The sequence below is a fragment of the Aotus nancymaae genome, unplaced genomic scaffold (assembly GCF_030222135.1).
Source record: "Aotus nancymaae isolate 86718 unplaced genomic scaffold, 86718_ANA_hifiasm-v0.15.2.pri h1tg000016l, whole genome shotgun sequence".
Classification (NCBI taxonomy): domain Eukaryota; kingdom Metazoa; phylum Chordata; class Mammalia; order Primates; family Aotidae; genus Aotus; species Aotus nancymaae.
The window spans coordinates 78,030,573-78,049,463 of NW_026988428.1; the positions used below are offsets into that span (position 1 = coordinate 78,030,573).

Genomic DNA, 18,891 nt, shown 5'->3' on the forward strand with positions numbered 1-18,891 from the left:
AATATCTCTAAGCCTGTAGTGGCCAGACATCACACGCCAGCTAAGATACTTCTTAAAAATCCTACCAACTTTCCCTCATGTCCTCAGTTTCCCATCTCAAAAACCCACCGCCAGGGCCTAAAGCCTATTATCACTTAACTCCTAGCACAGGAACTCCTTATTCCTACCAGTTCCCCTTGCAACACTCCTATCTTGCCAGTCCAAAAGTCGTGCGGCTTTCACCTGGTTCAGGACCTGTGCCTTATCAATGAGGCAGTAATTCCCTTCCACCCTGTAGTTCCCAATCCATACACACTATTATCAAACATTCCCTCCACTACTTCTCATTTTACAGTCCTTAACCTCAAGAATGCTTTCTTTACCATTCCTCTTCACCCTAAGTCCTATTTCCTCTTTGCCTTTACTTAGACCAATCCCAACACTAACCTCTCGCAGCAGTTAACCTGGACGGTCCTGCCCCAGGGCGTTAGAGACAGCCCTCACATATTTAAACAAGTATTAGTAGCTAACCTAACCTGTTGCCCCCCTCAGCCTAGTCTCCTCTTACAGTACGTGGACAACCTGCTGCTTTGCAGCCCTTCCCTCTCCATGTCACGACAGCATACTGCCGCTCTCCTTAATTTCCTTGGGTCTAGGGAATACCGGATTTCCCTCTCCAAAGCACAGCTGTCGGTCACCTCGGTAATCTATTTAAGTATTCACCTTACTCCCCAAACTAAGGGCTTAAGAACAGACAGTCAAAAGGCACTACTTGCACTGCAGCCCCCCAAAACAGCTAACAAAACCCTCTCCTTTCTAAAATTTGTGGGATTTTTCATCACTAAATTCCTAACTTCGCTACTCTAGCTAAGCCCTTGTATGCGGCAGCCAAAAATACCCCCAGGAAACATAGCTAATATTCCAGTCCTGTACCTGCATTGTCCCTAAAATTATAAAACAACTTGGCTCTGTGAGCCATACAATCCTAAAAATAAAGCCACCCTAACTAACCAAATCAAACCCTCAAATAACACCTCTCATCCTTTCTCCTAGTTAACTCTAGTACAGCAGGGAGCCAACATGTTAATCAAAACCGTAAACTTCGCTCACTGCTTTTTATGTGCCTCTCTTAACACCTCCCCCTTGGCCACAGTTCCCCTCCGGACGGATTCAACCTGTCACTAACTCCCACAGGACCTAACACCACCTTAACAGGAATCCCCTTATTCAATATACATTCCCAGTCTCTCTCTCTATGTTACAGGACAGCTAACAACCCCAGCCTCAGGTGCAACACCACAGTAAATGTAAAATCTTCCCTTTATGCACCTCCAGGGAAATACTTTTAGTGTAATAAAACCCTAACCAAAGTTATCAAAACCTCCTCCCCATTCCCCTGTGTGCCCGTCACTCTAGTCCCCCAACTAGAGGTATATGGGCAAGCTAAATTCCTATCCCTCCTTCCATCTTCCCCTCAGGGCCGAAACAAACAAGCTGTCTTCCTCCCCATAGTAGTCGGCCTCTCCCTAGCCTCCTCTTTAGCAGCTGCTGGAATTGGAGGCGGTGCCTTAGGCTACAGTATCACTTCAGCCACTCAACTAGAAAACAAACTCCGTGTGGCCATTGAAACATCAGCTGCCTCCCTGGCCTCTCTTCAGCAACAAATTACGTCACTAGCCCAGGTAACTCTCCAAAACCGAAGGGCCCTCGACCTACTAACAGCGGAAAAAGGAGGTACTTGTCTATTTCTCCAGGAACAGTGTTGCTATTACATCAATGAGACAGGCCCAGTAGAAAAAATGTCAATGCTCTCTATCGCCTCAAAAAGGACCTCCGAGGAACACCAAGTGCGCCAGACTTTCCTCTAAACTGGTGGCAATCTCCCATATTCACCTGGCTAGCTCCTGTTGTTATTCCCCTAATCGTGGTTTGTCTTCTACTAATGCTGGTCCCATTCTTTCTCAGGTTTTTATAAGCTCACACAAAAAAAACTCCAGAGTGGCTGTAAATCAGATGCTACTTCACCCCTATGTCCAACTCCCAACCAAGGCACCGGCCAACTAACCTCCCCACTCCGCCCCCGTTCAGCAGGAAGTATCCAGAAAGAAGCGGCGTCCTATATCATCAAAAAGGTTGGGATGTAAGGCCGGCTGCCTCACCGGGAGTTAAATGGACACACTTATCTCTCCCCATGCTGGCCTCTCTATGCTGGCTCCCCACACCCACTCCTGCATTCCTCACTCGACCCCTTCAAAATTTAAAAAGCCCACCAAAGATTTGTCCAATGGCAGCTTAACATTGACCTCCCCAGCCGGTCAGCCCACCAGTAGTCCCACCTGGCAACCAATGGCAGCTCGCCCCATCAGCACCTTGACTTTCCCTCACCAATGAAACTCTCTGCTCTTTGTTTCCCTAATAATCAATCAATCCTCCTCACCAATGAAGCTGTCTGCTCTTTGTTTCCCTAAAGACCAATCAATTACCTCCACTCCCTATAAAACCCCACACCCTGAGAAGCCCAGTGCAACTTCTCTGGCCCCTTCCTGGACCACAGAACCTCGCCCGGGAGCTGAATAAATTGGATTCTCATTTTCTCACACTGGCCTCAGTTTCCTCATTTTAACTCGGCAATATACCTTACATTTACAACATATAGAAAAGGACAACATATAAAAAAGGATAGAATATTGAAAACATCCAAGTATTCACCACCTAACTTTATTAAATCTTTGTATTTTGCCATATTTGCCACATATATTTGAAAAAATAAAACAAAGAATGAGAGTCGAAGCCCTTATGTGCACATCCTGATGCTAATTCCTTTCCCTTCTCCCAAGAGGTAATAAGTTCAGTCTTGAATCTGAGTATTCTGATGCATGTTTTTATGCAATTACTACATGTACATTTAACCATAAATAATGTAGAGAATTATCATGCTCTCAACACACTATAAAAAAGATCATACTGATCAACCACTCTAACTTATTTCTCTCAATATAATTTTTAAAGAAATATCTGTTATCTGCTGCTTAAATTTATTATTTTTAACTGCTGATACTATTCTATGGTATGACCACATTCGTGTATGCATTCCCATGATGGACATTTAACTGATTTTTTATTTCTTACTATTATAATACAACTTCAAATGTTTTGGTATATATCTTTTTTTTACACATTTGCATGTTCTTCTAGGATACACATACACATATGAATAATAGTAGATTTCTCCTTCTTCCACAGCCTTACCGATACTTCATATTGTGGGACTTTGCAATTTTCAACAGTTTGATGGGTTTTAAATAGTTCCTCCATTTAATTTCCATTCCTCACAAGATTACTGGGTATTTGTGATTCTTTATTTTAAAACTTAAAAAAATTAAAAATGTCTCAAATGGTGTACAGTTAATATTTTTCATTGATTAAAATAATCCACTTACATTATTGGGATTTTAATATTCTTGGATTTATTCTACAATGTTTTCTGTTTTCCTTTCACTATCTATCCCTTTATTTGTCCCCTCTTTTATGTTTTCTTTGTTTAGATAATACTTTTGTTATTTTCTTTTCACTTCTGCTGATTTAAAACCTATTGATGTATTTTTAACATTCATTAACAAGATATAACTAGTGTTTTCTTATAAAGTCTAAATGAGTTTTATATTTTTCTCTTCCTCTAAACATAAAGCATACTTCAGCAAATTTTAACTACTCAATGACATTCTCCATCATGTTAAAAGATTCAGTTTTACCTTTTTAATTAAAAATTTAATATTTTTTAAGATAATTCTTAAGTCTCATAATTAAATATTTTTATTTAAAAATTATTTTTGTCGGCCCAGCATGGTGGTTCACACCCGTATTCTCAGCAATTTGGGAGGCCAAGTCAGGCAGATCACGAGGTTAGGAGTTTGAGACCAGCCTGGCCAGCATGGTGAAATCCCTTCTCTACTAAAAATACACACACACAAAATTAGCTGGGACTGGTGGTGCGTGCCTGCAATCCCAGCTATTCTGGAGGCTGAGGCAGGAGAATCACTTAAACCCAGAAGGTGGAGATTGCAGTGAACCAAGATCGTGCCACTGCACTCCAGCCTGGGCCACAGAGCAAGACTCCATCTTGGGGGGGAACAATTTTTTTTTTCTTTTGAAATTGTATTACTTTTTTTTTGTTTCTGGTGTTAATGATTGTTCCTTATTTACCAAACTTTCCCTCCTATTACACTTGCTGAAGTATATCCTCTAACAGTTTAATAGAAGTCTTTGGGTGGTAAACCTGTTTTAATTTATAGATCTGAACATATTCCTATTTTGTCCTCACTCTTGGATGATTTAAATGGTTGTTACATTCTGGTTCGATATTTCTCCTCAGTACTTTTAAGATAATATCTTGTATCTTCTGGCACTGTCGCCGATGATGACGAGCAATATGCTACCTCGCTGAGATTCTTTTGTAGTTAATGTCTTTCCTTTCTAATAACTTTTAAGATTGTTCTCTTTCTCCCTTTTTTTAATAGCTATTTCTATTTATTCGAATTTTAACTTAATGTTTTAAGAAATATCAAAACTTGTGAACATCCAACCTGTCTAAAATGAAAAGGGCTGGTAACAGGGTTAAGAATGGTAAACTGAAACTCTTATACATTGCTGGTAGGAGTGTAAACTGTCAGGATTCACTAAAGCTAAACAGAAATATACCCAGTGACTCAGCAATTCCATTCCTGTGTATATACCCAACAGAAAAGACAAGAATGTTCTTAGCAGCATTATGCTTAGCAGCCCCAAACTGGAAATAATTCAAATGGCCATTAACATTAGAATGGATGAATAAATTCAAGTATATTCATACAAATGCAAGAGCAATGAAAATGAACTCCTGCTACACATAGCAACAAATATCCTCCTTCATGAAGTTCAAAAATTATCTGTGATGATGGGGTGAAAACAGTGGGAACCTCTGGAGATGGTGAGGGTCACGGGTATCAACGGGGAGCAGGCACCTATAGGAAGCCTTCTGTGGCAATGGGCGTTCTCTAACTTGATCTGGGTAGTAGTTACACAGGTGAACACTGTAAAACTTTAACCAGTTGAGCACTTAAGATTTGTGCACCTGTATTACAACGAAGTGAAGAAAAATTGCAAGAAGAAAAAAGAAAATTTGTGAACAACTAAGGTGTTAGGACTATGCCAACAGCATGTTACAACCACAAGACGAAAAGTAAACTGATAAACGTATCTTTGTCTTTCCCTATTAACATGAAAAAGAAGATTTTTTTTTAAAAAAAGATTAATTTAAATGCAAAAATGGTATTCCTTTTATTATAATGGTTGAAACTTGGCTTAAAGTTCAAAATACTATTTCCAGATAATTTTCCACTGTTACATAAACTAGGCAACTTTGTTATGTTTATGCTATACATATCAGTTACTTATCAGCACTGAATTTTAACCACTCTGCTAAATTTTGAGAAAACAGCCAAACCCAATATAATTAATCTGGCCTACAGATTTTATAGTGGCTACTACTAAAAATATTTCAAAGGAAATTTATTTTACTATATTCCATATTCTTTAACTTAAAATCTGCTGCCACCATTTAGTAAAAGCAGGACAAATAAAATTCTTTAAAATATAGAAAATATAGTTCCTGTTAAGATTTTACAAAAAAAATTTATAATACAATTTGAATACTCTAAAACAATACACTTTGTACTCTAGATTGTGGTTTTGGTCAGTATGTCTTGACACTATGAAGATTTACGTGAGTTCAGGGAATGAGTTGTAATACTATTAATAAAGAAATTAAAAAAAAATCTTGGGAGAGAGATCTAAGATGGCTGATCACTAGCAGCTTGGGATTGTAGCTCCCAGTGAAAGCGCAGAGAACGAGAGGACACCACACTTTCAGACGAATTTTTGTTGCTCACAGACCAGGAGATTCCCAGCGGAGGAGCCCCACAGGTCACCAGCGCAACTCTTGTGGCCGGCGCGGCAGTTTTGCTGGAGCCTCGGAGCAGCGGAGATCCCCGGGAGCCAGACCGGAAATTCCCAGGCAGAAGAGCACCATTAATCTTAACACCGCTGTTTTGGCCGGCGCAGTGGAATCCTCAGATTTCGGTGCTGGGAATCAACAAGTTGGATGTCCACTCAGAAGACCTAATTAGAAAGCCAGTAATTACAAAGACGACAGATGGATAAATTTATAATGAAGGGGAGAAACCAGCCTAAAAAGTTAGAGAATACTCAAAATCAGAATGCCTCTCCCTCTACAGGGGATCACAGTTCCTCATCAGCAATGGAACAAGGCCTGATGGAGAATGAGTGTGTTCCATTAACAGAAGTAGGCTTCAGAAGGTGGATGATAAGAAACTTCTGTGAATTAAAAGAACTTGTTCTAAACCATTGCAAAGAAACTAAGAACTTTGAAAAAAGGTTTGACGAAATGCTAACAAGAATAGACAATTTAGAGAGGAATATCAGTGACTTAATGGAGCTGAAAACACAATACAAGAACTTCGCGAAGTAAGCACAAGTTTTAACAGTCGAATTGATCAAGCAGAAGAAAGGATATCAGAGGTCGAAGATCAACTTAATGAAATAAAATGAGAAGACAAGATTAGATAAAAAAGGATAAAAAGGAATGAGCAAAGTCTCCAAGAAATATGGGACTATGTGAAAAGACCTAATCTACGTTTGATAGGTGTACCTGAATGTGACGAAGAGAACGAATCCAAGTTGGAAAATAGTCTTCAGGATATTATTCAGGAAAACTTTCCCAACCTAGTAAGGCAGGACAATATTCAACTCCAGGTAATACAGAGAACACCACAAAGATACTCCTCAAGAAGACCAACCCCAAGGCACGCAATCATCAGATTCATTAGGGTGGAAATGAAGGAGAAAATACTAAGGGCAGCAAGAGAGAAAGGTACCCACAAAGGGAAGCCTATCAGACTTACAGCAGATCTCTCAGCAGAAACCCTACAAGCCAGAAAAGAGTGGGGGCCAATATTCAACATCCTTAAAGAAAAGAACTTTCACAGCCAAATTAAGCTTCACAAGCAAAGGAAAAATAAAATATTTCACGAGCAAGCAAGTACTTAGAGATTTCACCACCACCAGGCCTGCTTTACAAGAGCTTCTGAAAGAAGCACTACACATATAAAGGAACAACCAGTATCAGCCTCTCCAAAAATCTATCAAAAAGTAAAGAACATTAACATAATGAAGAATTTACATCAACTAATGGGCAAAACAGCCAACTAGCATCAAATGGCAGTATTAAACTCACATATATTATTATTAATCTTAAATTTAAATCGACTACAGCCTCCAATCAAAAGATACATACAGGAAAAAGCCAAAACCCATCGGTATGCTGCATCCAGACCCATCTCACGTGCAACGATACACAAAGACTCAAAACAAAGGGATGGAGGAAGATTTACCAACCAAACGGAGAGCAAAAATAAATAAATAAATAAAAGGCAGGAGTTGCAATTCTTGCCTCTGATAAAATAGACTTTAAAGCAACAAAGATCAAAAGAGGCAAAGAAGGACATAACATAATGGTAAAAGGATCAATGCAACAAGAAGAGCTAACGATCCTAAATATATACGCACCCAATACAGGAGCACCCAAATACATAAGACAAGTTCTTAATGACTTATAAAGAGACTTAGACTCCCACACAATAATAGTGGGAGACTGTAACATCACATTGTCAATACTAGACAGATCGACGAGACAGAAAATTAACAAGGATATCCAGGACTTGAACTCAGACCCGGAACAAGTAAACTTAATAAACATTTATAGAACTCTCCACTTCAAATACATAAAACATACATTCTTATCAGTATCATCACAGCTATTCTAAAAGTGACTATATAATTGGAAGTAAATCACTCATCAGTAATTGCATAGTATTTCATAGGTTTAAATGAAATATTGGTTGGCTGCTTGTTTGTTATTTTCTTCCCTTATTCCTTCCTGTCTCCATTGTTAAGCACAATTATTGGCATAAAAGAGGTTTTCAATTCCCATTTTTAGACTGCATTCTAGCCTGGGCAATAAAGCAATACTCCCGTTCTCTCTCCCTCTTTCTCTTCCTTTTTCTTCCTCTCCTTCATTCTTTTTTTCTTTCTCTCTTCCTTTCTAAAAAAAAAAAAAAGATTGTTCTCTTTACCTTCAATTGTCTGCAGTCTAATCTGCTGCGTTACAGCAATTTAAAAGCCTGTGTCTTCCAACTAAGGACTTGTGTGTTTTTTTGTTGTTGTTGTTTTTTTTTGAGACAGAGTCTCACTCTGTCGTCCAGGCTGGAGGGCAGGGCAGTGGTGCGATCTTGGCTCACTGCAACTGCCGCCTCCCAGGTTCAAGCAATTCTCCTGCCTCAGCCTCCAGAGCCACCACACCTGGCTAATTTTTGTATTTTTAGTAGAGATGGGTTTCACCATGTTGGCCAAGTTGATCTCGAACTCCTGACTTCAGGTGATTCACCAGCCTCGACCTCCCAAAGTACTGGGATTACAAGAGTGAGCCACTGTGCTGGGCCTGTGTTTTCAATTTTGATAGATTCTCAGCAATTACCTTGTCAATTATTGCTTATCTGCAGTTGCCTCCAGTCTCTTTTTCTGAAACTCCTAATAGGTCTACATCAGAGTTTCTCAATCAAATTGATATGTTTTTTCATAAAATTTACCCCTTTGTCTCTTTGGGTTGTGTATTGTATAAATCCCTGAATACAAATATGTGATTCAGAATTGTTTTTGGATTGTATCTAGTCTAGGGTTTGGCTATGTTTCAAGATTTTTAAAAATTAACTTCTATAATTTTCTTTTTTCTTTCTTTCTTTTTTTTTTTAAAGATGGGGTTTCACCATGTTGGTCAGGCTGGTCTTGAACTCCCAACCTCAGGTGATCTGCCCGCCTTGGCCTCCAAAGTGCTTGGATTACAGGTATGAGCCACCACACCCGGCCTATAATTTTCTTTTATATTTCTAACAAGTTCTTTTAAAATATCTGTCTTCTTATTTCTTACTCCTTGTTTAATAAATTCTCCAAGTTTTCTTTCATTTATAACTTAAAGCACCCTATGCAAATTTAAAGTCTTTGTTAAGCCATTCTAAAAATTAATCTGGAGTATATTCATATTGTTGATTTTCTTGACTGTCTTTCAATTTCTTTGTGGATTTTGGAACTTTGGTGTGTAGGCATTTTTCTTAACCACCCCCCCAACACTTTGTCTCTCTCTCTCTCTCTCTGACTCTCTCCCTCCCTCCCTCACTCCCTCTTTCCCTGTCCAAGTGTCTCCATCTGAGTCCTGGGAACCACATCTTAAAGTGTCTTTTTGGGACTTCCAACCCATGGAATATTGCAGTGATATTTGCAACTAACTGAGCCAGCATGTGAATGATTTGGCATTTGGTTGACACCGCCTCCCCACCCCTAAGCTTAGTTTCTTATAAATCTGTAGGCTAGGACATACATCATCAACGCTATGTTGTGGCCTCCTTTCTACAAGTAGTTAAAAGCAGCAAGGTTACTTCTGGCTCCCAGCCTTGACTCAGGTCACTCAGAGCCTTGAGGTCCTCACTCATCAGCAGGTGGCTGCCTCTGTGGCTTCAGGCCAAGAGCCAGCAGATCCATATTTTATCACTTTGTTTTCTGTTCAATTTCTGGTAGAAGAGATGTTTAATCTTCTGAAGCCCAGCTATGTTACTAAGAGGTTTTCCTTCTACCTATTTTCCCTATAATTGCTGTAAGCTTAGAGCAAAGAGGGTATATCAAAGAGGAAGTCCCTGTATTCTCCGGACTGAGTGTTTACCTACAGTCCTCGTTCTGGTTTTTATCTGATGCTTTTCACTGATCTAGTGAGTTCAGAATTGGAAGCCATTCTGGATTCCAAGAATAAGAATTTGGCTCCTACACTTTAGAACTTTAGATATTCTTTATCTAGTAGTTTCCAGAACTGAAACTAATAAACTGAGAATAGTTTTACTGCTGGTGAGGTACACAACATTATGATCCTTTGAAATTTTTTATTTTATGGTCCTGGAATTTAATGAACATTATTTCATGAGAGTTTTTTCTTCCAATTACCTGTATATATGTGTGTGTGTGTGTGTGTGTGTGTGTATGTACATACATATATATATATTAAATTGAATCATCACATTTAGCCATTATTTACATATAGTTTATGCTATCAAATACCTTTGCTTGTATCCATTTGGTTACTGTCTACCACCTCTAAATATAAGAGCAAGAACAGCAATAAAGCTAGATTGGTAAGTGGGTGACAAGAAAGGGATCCTCTGTCTGGGTCTCATGCTCTTAAAATGAGCTATATGGCTGGGCGAGGTGGCTCATGCCTGTAATCCCAGAACTTTGGGAGGCTGAGGTCGGTGGATTACGAGGACAGGAGTTTGAGACCAGCCTGACCAACATGGTGAAGCCCTGTCTCTACTAAAAGTATACAAATTAGCCAGGCACAGTGTCATGTGCCTGTAATCCAAGCTACCTGGGAAGCTGAGGCAGGAGAATCTCTTGAACCCAGGAGATGGAGGTTACAGTGAGCAGAGATCACGCCACTGCACTCTGGCCTGGGCAACAGAGTGAGACTCTGTCTCAAAAAAAAAAAAAAAAAAAAGAGTTATATGAAGGCCAGCACGGTGGCTCACATCTGTAATCCGAGCACTTTGAGAAGCTGACTGGCAGATTGCTTGAAGTCAGGAGTTCACGACCAGGCTTGGCAACATGGCGAAACCCTGTCTCTATTAAAAATACAAAAAGCCAGGCATGGTTTCACACGCCTGTAACCCCAGTCACTCAGGTGGCTGAGGGACAAGAATCACTTGAACCCGGCAGGCAGAGGTTGCAGTGAGCCGAGATTGTAACACTGCACTCCAGCCTAGGCAACAGAACAAGCCTCCATCTAAAAAAACCCAAAAAACAAAAAAAAAAAAACCCAGTTGTATGAAAATAGTTTTATTTCTTGGAAACAAATAACTTGTGGAATCTTCGTTTACAATGCTCACTCAGGTAAAGAAACAAAAAATTTATACTTTACATCCAAAGTCTTCCATCACTGCACCCTGCCTAGCTCCATCCAGAGTTCCAGATCCCCCTCCTTGTTTTCTTTTGTTTGTTTTTTGTTTTCGTTTTGTTTTTGAGACGGAGTTTCACTCCTGTCACACAGGCTGGAGTGCAATGGCATGATCCTGGCTCACTGCAACCTCTGCCTCCTGGTTTAAGTGATTCTCCTTTCTCAGCCCTGCAAGTAGCTGAAATTACAAACGTGTACCACCACGCCTGGCTAATTTTTGTATTTTTAGTAAAGACAGGGTTTCGTCATGTTGCCAGGCTGGCCTTGAACTCCTAACCTCAGGTCATCTGCCCAACTCGGCCTCCCAAAGGGCTGGGATTACAGGCATGAGCCACCACTCCCAGCCATTCCTCACTCCTTGTAAATGCAACTTACTCATTTCAGATTCAACACCTTTTCTCAGTACTCTGTTCCATTACATTCTGCTCAGAATGACTTTATCCCTCTTCTCAGCCAAGCCCAGTAGTTCTCCTCTATGAAGCACGAGGCCTAACACTCACTTCCACAAAGCCTTCTTTGACTATTCCAGCCACTGGGGTGCTTTTCTCTCTTGGATTCTCTACTTATGGCTAACAAGCTCTTTTGAGGTTGTTCTCTGCAGTAGAGTTGCTGGCAAGAGTGACCCAGCTTTTCCTTAAGGATGTGGTATTAAAGATTCTAGAGCTATCTCTGCCCTACTCCTGATATCTACTCTACTCAAAACAAATAAACAAATTTAATACAGAAGTTTTGTTAGAAAGTTATTATTAGAATGGCTTCTTTTTCTCTAGATGTTTTTGGTAAGTGGCTAACTAAGAATAGGTCATTGCTTTATATCAAATATGAAGGTGAAATGATAAAGCCACTTTCCAAAGTGGCTGCTATGAGATGTTAAAGCTTATTTTTTTCTGAGACATAAGAATATCAGAGGTGCCACCTTTGTCAAAGCCCTCGAAATCTCTGTGAGCTCTAACAGTAACAGCAATAGAAATATCTGAGGGAAACATGAGCATTCTCAGAGAAGCCTCAGAGATTAGGGCTGCTTTCTGCAGATCACATAGTTTCCCTTAACAACCCACAGTGTATGTCACTCATGAGTTAGTCTAACAAGTTTATATTCCCACAACTTTGGTTCAAATTACTTCTTCAAACTCACAACTCAATTTAAATAACACAATTAGAATTCAGTGAAAACAGAAGTGGATAAAGAATTAGAGAAGTTTAGATTGTTACCTGTATGAAATGGTTTTAACCATGTTTTAAAAATCTATAATTCGGAGATAGATGCAAGATGGCCAATTACTAACAGCTCAGGATTGTAGCTCCCAGTGAAAGCGCAGAGAACAAGAGGATGCCACACTTTCAGATGAATTTTTGTTGCTCATGTACCAGGAGATTCCCAGTGGAGGAGCCCCACGGGTCACCAGCGTGACTCTTGTGGCCGACGCGGTGGTTTTGCTGTTGGCCCAGCGCGGCGGTTCCCTGCAGAGTAAATGGGAATGGGTCCCCTTCTGGTCAATGTTTGGAGCTCCAGGAAGGCAAGAGTCGCCCATTCAGCTGATTGAAAAAGGGACTCAAGAGGGAAGTCAGACCGGAGATTCCCGGGCAGAAAAGCACCATGAATCTTAATGCCGCTGTTTTAGCCAGTGCAGTGGGTTGCTCAGATTCCAGCGCTGGGAATCAACAAGTTGGACGTCCACTCAGAGACCTAAGTTGAAAGTTGGTAATTACAAAGACGACAGGCAGATAAATTTACAATGACAGGAAGAAACCAGCGTAAAAAGGCTGAGAATACCCAAAATCACAATGCCTCTCCCTCTACAGGGGATCACAGTTCCTCATCAAAAAGGGAACAAGGCCTGATGAAGAACGAGTGCCTTCCATTAACAGAATTAGGCTTCAGAAGGTGGATAATAAAAAACTTCTCTGAGTTAAAAGAACATGTTCCAGCCCAACGTAAAGAAACTAAGAACCTTGAAAAAAGGTTTGATGAAATCCTAATGAGAATAGAAATTTAGAGAGGAATATAAGTGAATTAATGGAACTGAAGAATACAATACGAGAACTCCATGAAGTATGCACAGGTTTTAACAGTCGAATTGATCAAGCAGAAGAAAGGATATCAGAGGTCGAACACCAACTTAATGAAATGAAACGAGAAGACAAGATTAGAGAAGAAAGAGTAAAAAGGAATGAGCAAAGTCTCCAAGAAATATGGGACTATGTGAAAAGACTTAACTTACTTTTGATAGGTGTACCTGAATGTCATGAAAGGAATGAATCCAAGCTGGAAAATATTCTTCAGGATATTATTCAGGAAAACTTTCCTAACCTAGTAAGGCAGGACAATACTCAACTCCAGGTAATACAGAGAACACCACAAAGATATTCCTCAAGTAGAGCAACCCCAAGACAAATAATTGTTAGATTCACCAGAGTTTAAATAAAGGAGAAAATTCTGAGGGCAGCTAGAGAGAAAGGTCAGGTTACCCATAAAGGGAAGCCTATCAGACTCACAGCAGATCTCTCAGCAGAAACTTTACAAACTAGAAGAGAGGGGGGGTCAATATTCAATATTCTTAAAGAGAAGAATTTTCAACCCAGAATCTCATATCCAGCCAAACTAAGCTTCATAAATGAAGGAAAAATACAATTTTTAGCAAACAAGCAAGCACTCAGAGATTTCATAACCACCAGGCCTGCTTTACAAGAACTTCTGAAAGAAGCATTACACACAGAAAGGAACAGCCAGTATCAGTCATCCCAAAAACTTACCAAAAGGTAAAGAGTATCTCCATAACGAAGAATTTATATCAACCAATGGGAAAAATAGCCAGACAGCATTAAATGACAATATTAAACTCACAAATATCAATATTAATCCTAAATTTAAATGGATTAAATGCCCCAATCAAAGACACAGACAGGCAAATTGAATAAAAAGTCAAAACTCATCGGTACGCTGTATCCAGATCCATCTCATAAGCAAGGACATACTAAGACTTAAAACAAAGGGTTGGTGTAATACGTACCAATCAAATGGAGAGCAAAAAAAAAAAAAAAAAAACCAACAAAACACGAGTTGTAACTTTTGTCTCTTACAAAATAGACTTTAATAGTAGCAAAGACTAAAAGAAATAAAGAAGGACATTACATAATGGTAAAAGGATTAATGCAACAACAGGAGTCAATGATAGCAAATATATATGCATGCAATATAGGAACACCCAGATACATAAGACAAGTTCTTAATGACTTATAAAGAGACTTGGACTCCCGCACAATAATGCGGGAGACTTTGACACCACATTCTTAATATTCGACAGATCAACGAGATAGAAAATTAACAGGGACATCTATGATTTGAACTTAGATCTGAAACAAGTAAACCCAGTGAGTATTTATAGAATTCTTCACCCGAGGTCCATAGAATATACATTTTTCTCAGTATCACATTATACCTATTTTGAAAGTGATCACATAATTGGAAGTAAATCACTCTTCAGCATTTGCATAGCATTTCACAGACTTAAATGAAATATTGGTTGGCTGTTTGTTTGTTATTTTCTTCCCGTATTCCTTCCTGTCTCTGCCGTTAAGCACAATTATCGGCATAAAAGAGGTTTTTAATATGTATTTTTAGATTGCATTCCAGCCTGGGCAATAGAACAAGACTCCTGTTCTCTCTCCCCCTTTCTCTTTCTCTTTCTTTCTTTCTTCTCTTTTTCTCTTCCTCCCTCACTCCCTCTTTCCTTCCCTCTCTAAAAAAAAGAAAAGAAAAGAAAAAGTACATGAAAAAAATCTATAATTCAGTTTATGAAGTTTTATATATCTATGAATGGTATGCTGTTAAGGAGATTTGTATGGTAGAGTAAAAAAATTGGGTATAGGCTGGGCGTGGTGGCTCATGCCTGTAATCCAAGCACTTTGGAGGCCAAGGAGGGAGGATCACCTGAGGTCGGGAGTTCAATACCAGCCTTACCAACATGGTGAAACCCCATCTTAAAAAAAAAAAAAAAATTGGGTATAAAAATAAAAGCAAAAATTTGTAGTTTGAATTAAAAAAAGAGCAGCCAGAGCCTAATACCTAGTCATTCAACATCTGATATCATCTCTAGTACTCAAAATAGACTAAGATTGACACTTCACTTACGATGACTAAGGCAGTAACAGCCCAAATAAGGTTTGGTAAAATTGCACTCAACAATCTAGGTCACAGAGAATGAAAGAGGCAAGCAAAGTCATCAAGACACTTTTTATATCAAAGGAGGGTTGAAAGTTGATTAAAGAAGTTGCAACTTTATTTTCCTTAAAAACCTCTTCTCTAAAAGGCATGTAAACTGACTGCATTATTATTAATTACATCCTTGTTATTTTTATAAGGCAAAGCAAGGACACTGGAATCAAGTTACAGTAGAACTATAAGAAACATTCATTTTAGACATTATAATTTCAATCTAAAAATCTCTACCTACGTGGAAGTATTGTTTCAAGATGGCTGGAAATAAACGCAACAGTTTATTTCTAATTAATCTTCCCTGGTCTGTTGTTCTCAAGGAGTGACTCCACCTCTCATTTGCTTTCTACCAGGCAACAAATGACTAGCAGGATGAAACGAATTTGCTGTCCCTTAAAATCATTTCATGGCTGGGTTCCCAACATTGTGGGAGGCCAAGATGAGAGGATGGCTTGAGGTCAGGAGTTTAAGAAGACCAGCCTGGGCAACAGGGGAAGACCCCATCTTTGCAAAAATATATAAAATAAAACAAAGTTTCACGGGAAGGGAAGATTTTTAAAAAGTAAGTGCCATGAGAATTAAAGAGTGCCACACTTGGGGGTTTTTTTCCTTTAAGGCAGGTACTGATTGTAGGAACAAATGCAATTCCGGGGTGGTCACGGTGGCTCATGCTTGTGGTCCCAGCTACTCAGGAGGCTGAGGTGGGAGGATTGCTTGAGCCCAGGAGATCAAGGCTGCAGTGAGCTATGATCATCACTACACTCTAGCCTTGCAACAAAGTGAGACCCTGTCCCATGCCCACCCCCACAAATGCAGTTCTGATAATGTCTCTATCATATGTGAAGAACCCCAGTTACTCTTCAGTTTGTTTGTTTTTTTTTTAAAGACAGGGTTTCACCATGTTGGTCAGGCTGGTCTTGAACTCCCGACCTCAGGTGATCCGCCTGCCTTGGCCTCCAAAGTGCTTGGATTACAGGTGTGAGCCACCATGCCCGGCCTACTCTTCAGTTTTAACGGGCAATGCCAGTAAGACGAAAGTCACTGTGGAACATGGGAAGGACAGGGGTTGGCTGGCAGTGGCTCCACCATGTCTGGGATACTTACGGGGCAGTGAGGTAACCCTCCAAAAAGCCAGCCACAAACATGATGATCTCATTGCTCAGGGCCTGAGAGCCATACCCAGCTCTGATCTCCAGGATGCCCCAGCCTGTGGTTTTCACAGAGTTATTGTAAAAGCCATACGCGTCTCCATTCTTATCCATTACATTTTTGACTTGTATTGTCTTTTCGGCAGGCATCCAGTATGCAGTCGCATAGTAGATTCCTAGAAGAAAAGGGAATAATGATAAAAATGCCATTCAAATGAGTTGTGATGCATTTTTTTTCTATGTATCCAACAATTCCGACACATTTGCTTTTAAAGATTTCCATTCTATTAGAATTGGGAAATCTGCCATTATAGTTTGCCCTTATTTCAAGTGGGGAAAAACTGAACTCTCGATCAAGGGGGATGAGCTCAAAGCACAAAAAGAAAGGTTGAAGGTGGGGTTGGAGTTACAGCATCATAGAGGGGAGCCCGAGTGCTTCATCCTTAGAGGTTGGGAACCTGGGCCGGGCTGTAGCTGGACCTCACGCCAACTTCTTGAGAGCTTGTTTGGAGGCTCTAGCAGGGCAGCAGAGCTACTTGTATACCCTTGACCAAAGACCAATCCTCCTCTATCAAGGATAGTTGTCCTCTTTAACTGAGTGTGCAGCTTCAGGAGGGAAGCACATGCAGCAGTGAGGGAGGAAGGGGACACCCGCCTAGCCAGCCAGATCAGCCAAAGCAACCTTGGTGGTCAATGGAGTGACAGATGTCGCAGCCAGATCACCCTCACATCTAAAGCCCACTTCTTAATTCAGACAAGGATAGGGCTCTCGTCCCTAGTCAACAACTTCCTCAATTCTTCTTAACAGGTGGAGCAAAACATCACCTTTTTCAGGCTCCTTATCCTATGTCTCCTGCTTAATTCATGTAATGTCATGTGACAATCGATTCTTTGCAGAAAAAATAGAAACTATCACCTGTGACTCCTTAAGGTGTTGATAATTTTGTGGGTCCATCCCTCCACAATCCCTGCACTCATCACACCCATCTCTCCCTTCAAGTCCACCTCCATCCTTTGACCTATGCTCTGGATCCCATCCTCCCACCTTCTTTAGGAACTTTGTCCTATCCTATATCCTCTTGCTCCTGTGCCCTAAAGCTTCCTCTCTCAGGAGCATCTTCTCCTGCTTTGACATAATTAATATGCTTCATTGTCTCACAGCTGAAAACAAACCAACTACAGAAGCCATCAGGATCCTGTGACCCAGTGGCGCAATTACTGGAATCTCTCACTCCCTTTATGAAATCATTACAAAGTTTATAGTGTCCACATTGTATCAAGGACTGATTTGAGTGTTGGTGACAGAGCCGTGAACATGATGGCACAGTTCCAGGCCTTGCCTTCTGGAAAGAGGAACACACTTGCTCCCTGCACTTCCTCTTCCTGTCCCTCTCCCTGACCTGTTGCAGTCCGCTGTCCACCTACAGGCTACCAAAGGGGCTTCTGTCTGGGTCACTAACAAAATCTGTGAGTCCTAATGTCATATGAACTTCTGAAAGCACTGGACTCATGACCACTTATTCTTAAAACTCTTTCCTCCCACAGCCTTTGGGACACTACACCCTCCCCAATCTCCTTCTCCTGTGCCTGCCTTTTTCCTCATTCTCCCCACAGGTTCCTCTTTGTCTTGTATACCCCACAGGATACTTGATAACACAATCTGGATGATTCCACAGCACTAGAGATTCAAAATATCCTCCATCTTGTGCTTGCTCTCTCAGTGATCTCCCAACTGGAAATTTCAATCTATCCTGGCTTCCTTTCTCTCTCTCATAACTCAGGTTTAATCAAAGCCTCCTGAATATCTCTCCCACCAGTCTTCACCTCTTTATCTCTACATTTCTATGCTAGTTTAAGTAACACAACTAGCCGTTTAAGTATAAAAGAGGCCTTTTTCAAGGTTTCTCTGACCTTTAATCCATTCTTCATTCTCTGCCAGAGAAGCATTTCTAAAATGCAAACTGATTTTGTTAGCTTGCCTGCCAACAATGTTCAATAGTTTCTACTTATAAAAGTTCTGCTGCTGGGCGCAGTGGCTCATGCCTGTAATCCCAGCGCATTGGGAGACCAAGGTGGGTGGCTCACTTAAGGTCAGGAGTTCAAGACCAGCCTAGCCAACATGGTGAAACACCATCTCTACTAAACATACAAAATTAGCTGGGCATGGTGGCACATGCCTGTAATCCCAGCTACTCAGGAGGCTGAGGCAGGAGAATCACTTGAACTGGGGAGGTGGAAGTTGCAGTGAGCCAAGATCGTGCCATTGTACTCCAGCCTGGGCAAAAAAGAGCGAAACCCCGTCTCAAAAAAAAAAAAAGCCAAAAGTTCTGCTTACCCATTTGGCCTTCATGACCTGATTTCTATCTACCTATCCAGCTTCCTCAACACCTCAACACACATTTCGTGATTCAGAGATCATTACAAACAGCTCTCCAACCTGC

At 40.4% G+C, this 18,891-nt stretch overlaps 1 protein-coding gene across 1 annotated transcript in view; it reads right to left on the reverse strand.

Moving 5' to 3' along the window:
* Positions 1-18,891, reverse strand: part of PLBD1 (phospholipase B domain containing 1) — a 73,270-nt gene that overhangs the window by 36,969 nt on the left and 17,410 nt on the right. Inside the window, exon 2 of the mRNA XM_012447636.3 lies at positions 16,407-16,626. Coding sequence (XP_012303059.2) covers positions 16,407-16,626 — 220 coding nt within the window. The remainder of the gene's footprint in view (positions 1-16,406; positions 16,627-18,891) is intronic.